General features: G+C 45.4%; 1 protein-coding gene across 2 annotated transcripts in view; it reads right to left on the bottom strand.

Moving 5' to 3' along the window:
• SHOX2 (short stature homeobox 2) overlaps positions 1-7,500 on the bottom strand; it is a 13,012-nt gene that overhangs the window by 4,465 nt on the left and 1,047 nt on the right. Inside the window, exons 2-4 of one of the 2 annotated variants that reach the window (XM_038750061.1) lie at positions 4,166-4,374; positions 1,853-1,910; positions 1,441-1,535 (exon numbers count right to left, since the gene is read on the bottom strand). In XM_038750061.1, the coding sequence (XP_038605989.1) occupies positions 1,441-1,535; positions 1,853-1,910; positions 4,166-4,374 (362 nt within the window). The remainder of the gene's footprint in view (positions 1-1,440; positions 1,536-1,852; positions 1,911-4,165; positions 4,375-7,500) is intronic. The other variant, XM_038750068.1, reaches the window with a different exon arrangement.

Genomic DNA, 7,500 nt, shown 5'->3' with positions numbered 1-7,500 from the left:
GATGGGGGTGTGTGGTGTGTCTATGTCTGTGTATCTGTGTTCATGAGAGAGAGAGAGAGAGAGAGAGAGAGAGACCCTGAGACTGCCTGTTTGTGTGTCGGGGACCCCACGTCTGTCTCCAGTTGCGGGCAATCTTGGCGGGGGGGCGGGGGGGTCTCCTCTCACTGGCTGTCTCTCTCTGATTCTGCTCCTGGGTAGCCGAATTAGTGGGGAGGTTTGCCGGGAGAAGGAGAGGGCCAAAATACACTTATTGATCTAAACACGCAAACAGACACCAAAGTCTGAGGAAAAGTCCCACCCGCTCCAAGTTGAACTCAACATCGGACGTAGAGATTTCCCAAAGACCCGACACGGAGCAAAAACAAGACCAACCATCAAAAGACCGAGGTTATTTGATGTCATTTAGAGAGTGTGTGTCCGTGCGTCTGTCTGCTTTTATGAACACCTAAGAATTGGCATTTACTGGGATGGGGGAGGTGGGGAGGGGGATTGATTGGCCTACAGAGATCCGTCCTCCCCCAAGGTTGTCTCTTTCTCCTCCTCTTTTCCCTCTCCCCGCTTCAGGTCCTGAAGTCAGGATCTCTGGAAGCCAACTCAAGACGAGGATGACCGGCCAGGGGAGAATCGTTAAGGGTTTGAACCAAGAGCCGCGGGCGGGTCTCTAATTGGAACCCAAGTGAACCGGTGGAATGATACTTATGACATCACGCTATCGACGATCGCAGAAAATCGAGGCTCGGAGAGGTCCCGAGAATAATCACCGGCTGAGAAGCGATTGACCTTGCGGATTTGGGGAACGGGGAGTTCAGGGCCCGGGAATTTCCCTCGATTGAAATCATTGCCGCAGGCCGCCCTTTTTAGATAGGTTCTTCAAGGATTCATTATTGATGAGGGGGAGAAAGGTGAAGTCTAGGCATTCCGGAAAGGATTGTTTGGATCGCTCTTCTATTTGGGGAGGATAAAGTGAGAGAGAGGCTAGGTTTGGGAGACCCACTGAAGAAAAAAAAATGAAAATATCGGTCCGGATTGGAGTGCCTTTGCCGCCGTACGGAACTGCAAATTGGAGAATATCTTGGAAGTTTTAAGAAGAGACCCTGTGGAAATACCTTTCGACCAGCCTGTATATCGGATCTGACAGACTTAATCGAAAGGGTTTTTTTTTCTTTTCTCTCTCTCTCGCTTCCCAAGTGCAATCTTGAGCGCATTTTTAAAGGGCCAGTTCTGCCCTCAATCCCCTGCGGAGCTCCCGAAGAATCCCGCCCGCAGATCGTGACAGTGTATTGCTTTTTAACGCGTAGTAGGCCTTTTGTATCATCTTAACATCAATACTAGACACACTGACAACTATTACTGGATCTGTGGGAGAAACAGGTGTTATCCCAGAACGGTTCAAGCAGTGTTCCTCATCTATAGTACAGTTAGAAGTGGGTTTCGGTTGGTACTCGCCTGTTGAAATGGCATCCTCAGAGCTCCGACGTTGACATACGGCGCAACTCTACACGCTTCGAACTGGCTAGCCGCCCCTATAAGGACTCCTGAAATAATCGGAAAAAATCATGGGTTTTTTCCCCCTCCAAAGCATCCTTACGCTTCCTTTCTTCTTTCCAAATCGTCCAAAAGATCCCCCTCAAACTCAGAAATCCCACCTTTTAAGCTCACTCCTTGGATATAAAGTAAATAGAATCTGTATCTAGACTTCAACCAATGCCCTCTGTCTGTCCTTTTCAAGCATGACATAGAATCAATTTAGAAAGGTGAGTAAACTCAACCCGTGTTCAGCTTCAAGGACTTTTCTTCCGAACTGGCTCTTCCGTATGGAATATTAGCAAACATTCTTTTCTGGGCATCTTACCTTTGTGAAGTTGGTTTTCTTGCTTCCTACATTTAGCTCTTCGATTTTGAAACCAAACCTAGGGAAAGTTACAGAAACCTAAAAGTTAAAATACAAAATAAGCTATCTGAAGACGAACTACTGAAAAAAACGAACATTCACGTTGTATACGAGGATATCAACTCTGGCCGGTCTTTTTTTTTTTTCACTTTTAAAGAGCACAGCCTCAATTTCCCCAAATAAAAATGGAACAGAACTGTTAATATTGGAATCTATAATTCGTGGTCATTTGCAAGCTAAATTTTCTTCTTGATGAATTACTCAGCCTTGGTTTCATCTTTCTACATTAGGATTCCCTCAAGACCCTTCGGATAACTGATACTAACTTGCAATAGGGTGTTAAATATTTGCCGAGTTAAGACCTGAAAAGAATATGCTCATTAAGGCTTGGTAACATTAACAAGCTTTATCTTCAAGAAAAACTAAACACCAAAGCATTTAAAGGTTCACTTTTTTTGGGGGGGGGGGACTTGCTATCATAAAAGCTTCACTACAAAGAAGTTCAGAATCGCTCTGCTCCTCAGCAGCACCGGGTAACATAGGCACTGAATAATTGTCTCATTATTATGATAATCTAATTGGTTCTACAGAAAATGGGTGTAAATTAGGTTGATAGACTTCAGACCGGGAGACATAAACTTCAATCCAACTATGGAAAATATAAAGGGCCACAATAAAGTTTTCTTCCTCGGAGAGGAGACATCTCAAATTTCAGTGTGGAGGCCTACTGGGGGAGAGGGACCTATGGGAGGGTGGAGGGGGAGAAGAGCACCATTTCAGATATTACGTATTTTCTGATTTTAAAAAGTAACTTAGAGGTAATTTTTTGTAATAATCCATCCAATTCAATCTTCGGAATCCTCACCCTCGCTTTCAAGCTCCCACCTACCATAACAGTCCACTGATTCAGTTTACAAATTAGTGCAGATTGGAAGTAAAATGTTGCCGCGGAGTGGTTCTCCAGGATGACTGAAAAGGGAAGTATTTAATCTATGCAAATCTCCCCAAGTTATTATTTCACCCAGAAATTTGGCATAATGGGAGTGTGGATTATATTATACAGTGGGGCTCTTGGTGGAGTTCCCCTTCCCTAGTATTTCCTCTACATGTTTTCCACAGGCAATTGAAATGGACCAATTTTTATTATTGTTGTTTTTTTAATCAGCTGGCTATGGCAGTGGCAAAGAAAACGATTGAAAAGGGGGAGGTTCTGCTATGGTGACAAAGGCTGCCTATTAATACTTTTTCAGTTCAATGTGACTGCTGTTTATGTCCTTATCCTATTACAAGAGTCAGGGAAACCCCATAAGAATTGTGCGCATAGTTTGGTGCAGATGGTGGTCTCCATGCAGAAAGATTGAGAGAGTATCTGTTACAGCCAGAGTCTGTAACAGCTGCAGATGTTTTGAGGCCTAAACCTACTCCATGTGTTCAAACAAATAATGACTATCATTTTCTTTCATTTTATTATTTGAGCGGAAACGCAATCTGAAACATTTGAATTCATTCTAGTTTGGAAAACTAGAGGATTCCCCACCCCTCCTCCCTCCCTCCCGCCCCTCCAAATGGAGATCGTCTGCGTCCTGCTATCACACCTCCCAGGAAATGTCGAAAAGAGCGAGTAGCCTCTCCTAATTCACGATTTAATTATGTGTGGTTTAAATGTCGTCCCAGGCTGCAGGAGTTGACAGCGGGAACTGTGGCGGTAGATTTATTTATTTTTTATCTAGTTTCCACGCAGGCAGAGCCTTTAAAAGTACTCGTCTAGGTCGGGTCGACCAAAACAGCGGAATCAGACTATGTATTTATTCTCCCTCTGTTTCACACGGTCCGCTATCGACCGCTACCAAGGGGCCGTAAATATCTACACTTAGCAGTTACTAATTTAGTTTACGGTTCGTTCGTCTATAAACCGAATTGGCATATCCGCTTGATAAATCCTGAGCCGAGAGCAGACCCTAGATGAAATCCAGCTCACGAGAGCCTGGGATCCCTGGCAGTTCTTCCAGCAACCCAAGAGTAGACCGGCTTCAAACGCTTATAAAAGACAGGGTCGTGAGGAGTTAAACCTCATTAAAACCAGATCGGGGAAGGGGGCGGTTTACTGAGACCTTGGGAGCAAGTCTAACACTAATTTATTTTGCTGTAAAATTTGTGTTAGAGAAAAGAGGCTGCGGGGCGAAGCCCCCATTCGACTCTCTAATAAAAAGGGGTGAGGTCTTTCCCCATTGAGATGGGGAGGGGAGGAGGGGGGACATGTGTCAGCCCAAGTACCTGCACTCGGGCCTCGGACAGGCCGAGTCTCTGGCTCAGCTCTTCCCTCATGAAGGCGTCCGGATAGTGGGTCTCGTCAAAGAGTCTCTCCAGTTCATTGAGCTGCTCCAGCGTGAAATTAGTCCGGCTTCGCCTCTGCTTGATTTTCGTCTGCCCTTCGTCCTCCATCACTTTGGCATCGTCCTTGCGGTCCTTCAGCTCCGGGGAGACTGAAGCGGTGGCATGGTGGGATACACACACACACCCACATACACACACACACACACACACACACACAGAGACATAGACCCACACACAGACACAAGGACAAGACAAGACAGGTCGGTTTTTAAAGGCTCGCCACCGGATCCGGCCAAGGGCAATCAGGGTTGGGCCTGCTGCCGTCTTCGAGGGGAAAGCCCCCTTGGCCTTGCGGAAAGGGGGAGAGAGGGAGCATCGTCCGTTAGCTGATAAATGCCCAGCGGACTGAGAAGGGTCCCCTTCCCGCAGGTGAGAGAGAGAGAAAGAGAGAGAGAGAGCAAGAGACTCGTGCCGAAGCTCCGCGGTCCCAGAAAACTGAAAGATGAGTTAGCCCTGAACCACTAGCTTCACCAAAGCGACTAAAATAAAAATAATAATGGTACTTGTTAAGCGCTTACTATGTGCAAAGCACTGTTCTAAGCGCTGGGGTGATACAAGGTGATCAGATTGTCCCACGTGGGGCTCACAGTCCTAATCCCCATTTTACAGATGAGGGAACTAAGGCACAGAGAAGTTAAGTGACTTGCCCAAAGTCATACAGCTGAAAAGTGGCGGAGCCGGTATTAGAACCCATGACCTCTGGCTCCCAAGTCCTGGCTCTTTCCACTGAGCCACGAAGAAAACAACATCAACAAAAAGAAATCCCCCAAAAACAAACAGAAAAAAAAAAAAAAAACCAGGGCCACACACCCTACCTGGGCCTTTCTCAAACGTGGCTCTGGTTTCTGTCTCCCACCCCTGGGTATTTCTGGGGGCAATTAGGCCTCCGATTCCGCCTAGATCTCCGACCTCCCCGAACTGAGTTGAAGATTTGAGCGTTTGGGCTGGGGTTTGGGCTGCCGTTGGCAGGTTGGCCGGCTGGCGGAGTTTAAACCTGCGGACACGGAATCGGCTCCTACAGTCACTGCATCTCGCAAACTTGCCGTCTTATTTGCGAATAATTCTGGGCAGTGGTGAACGGGTTAGAAACTCGGGGAACTGCGCCCCGAGGCCTTTGCAAAGGGCAACCGAAGATGCCCAGGCCCTGATCGCCTTTCCCTCCAGCTCCGGATGGGCAGAGAAGGTCTTTGCCAACTTCTCTTTTTTTTTTTAGGGCAAGGTTCGCGCCTCGGCATCTTCTCCGGGGCCTCGAACAGAATCTCGCACACGCCATGTTTGCTTTGCCACCGGTATCACAGCCCGGCCCAACTTCACAAAGCGCAGATGGCCAGCAGCTTAACCTTCGCCTCCGTTTAAAACCCGGACGATTTCAGATACGTTTTAAGTGCGCATACATACAGATGTAGCAACAGGTTTAAGCGGTAAATTCGCCATCCTATATCTTATTGGTCGCTCACTCCCTTTTCAAGCATTCACCACCTCTGATGGATAACAAAAAAGGCAACTGTTTGTAAGGAATATCTCTATCTATCTATCTATCTATCTATCTATCTATCTATATCTATCTATCTATCTATCTATCTATCTATCTCTATCTATCTATCTATCTATATATAGATAACAAAAAAGACAATTGTCAGGAATATCTCTATATCTATCTATCTATCTATCTATCTATCTATATCTGTATCTATCTATCTATCTATCTATATATCTATATATATATAGATAACAAAAAAGACAATTGTTTGTCAGGAATATCTCTATCTCTATCTATCTATCTAACTATCTATCTATCTAAGCCCACTGTTGGGTAGGGACCGTCTCTATATGTTGCCAACTTGTACTTCCTAAGCGCCTAGTACAGTGCTCTGCACACAGTAAGCGCTCAGTAAACACGATTGAATGAATATATATGTATCAGGATAGAGATACATCGCTGGCGCTTTCCTTTCTGTTCTTAAAACGTACTTTGGGTGATTATCATTCCGAGTTCCCTGCGTGATTTTTCACGTCAAGCTTCACTAGAGAGGGAAGGAACTGGAGCTACTAAATGATCAGGAAGGTTAGGTGACCGCATCTATATAAACAGCCCCAGTAGATTCGTCTACCCCTGCTCCAGCGCCTGGAGATTTCATCTGTACAGGGGAAATCTGGGATTTTGCAGGTCTTTAAAACCCCTGGATCGCTCTCAGCGTTTGTTAGTCCATTCGTTTCCGGAGGATGGGTGCAGAAGTGTTCCGATTTTGAGAGAAATCGTTATTTGCACTAACTAAACGGTCCCGACTACTGCGACGGTGTTTAAAATTCAACCGAGAGCCTCAAATGAACCTCGAGTTAGGAAGCAGATAGGTTGAATCGGAGGTCCATAATCACTACGACAATGTAATACGCTCTAATTCCAGAAGCTCGAATCAGTCTGGGAAATGAAAACCTATTATTTACTACGATCTACCTGGGCTTTTAACAAATAATACGCTGCGCTGCCTTGAGTAGAGCCAATCTGAAGTGGTCTTTCCTTTCTTTTCACTGGGAAAAATCGTAAGAAGCACCCCAGTGAGACCCATTTTACAGGGAAATACCCGTTCCCTATTTTGATAGATATTAATGGAAGACATTCGCAACAGAATCCGACAAGAGGACACGATCGTTTTGAATCCTCGTCGCGTCGGCCAGACCGAATGAAAATCTTTTCTATGGACAATCGACAGATGAATACATGTAACGCAAGCTCCTGATGTAAAACTCCGCTACTTCGTCTAAAACAAGAACAGAGATCATTTCGAAACAAGTCAATTGTTTGCCCTCGAATCCGATTCTCGACATCCCTGCACGCTACATATTTTCTTAATTGGAAAAACATGGCAACATTCGCATTAATAGTATACGTGAAGACCCAGATTAATTTTATTATTGAATCCTTTGGATTACTGAGTCTGCCCACGTAACTAAATCACTTTCTCTGGACGCTAACACTTTTCCGGTTCCGAAGGTTATTGGCTAATCCCAGAGTTCAAGATTTGAGCGTTTGGGCTGCCAACAAGAAAAGTCATGAAAATTTTTTTAAAAAAACCCAACCTAACCCGGCACGCTCTATTAAGGCCGATGGTTTACATGGCCCGGTCGGGTCGAGTTTACGCGTTCTGCTAACAAAACAAGGGTGTAAAAAAAAAAGTTATTTTGCTCTGTAGGCTGAAAAAGGCTTCAGCCAGAGG

The sequence above is a fragment of the Tachyglossus aculeatus genome, chromosome 1 (genome assembly GCF_015852505.1).
Source record: "Tachyglossus aculeatus isolate mTacAcu1 chromosome 1, mTacAcu1.pri, whole genome shotgun sequence".
In the NCBI taxonomy this organism is placed as follows: Eukaryota; Metazoa; Chordata; class Mammalia; order Monotremata; family Tachyglossidae; genus Tachyglossus; species Tachyglossus aculeatus.
Note: the sequence above shows the minus strand (reverse complement) of the source record. Positions and strands in the feature narration are given on the sequence as shown.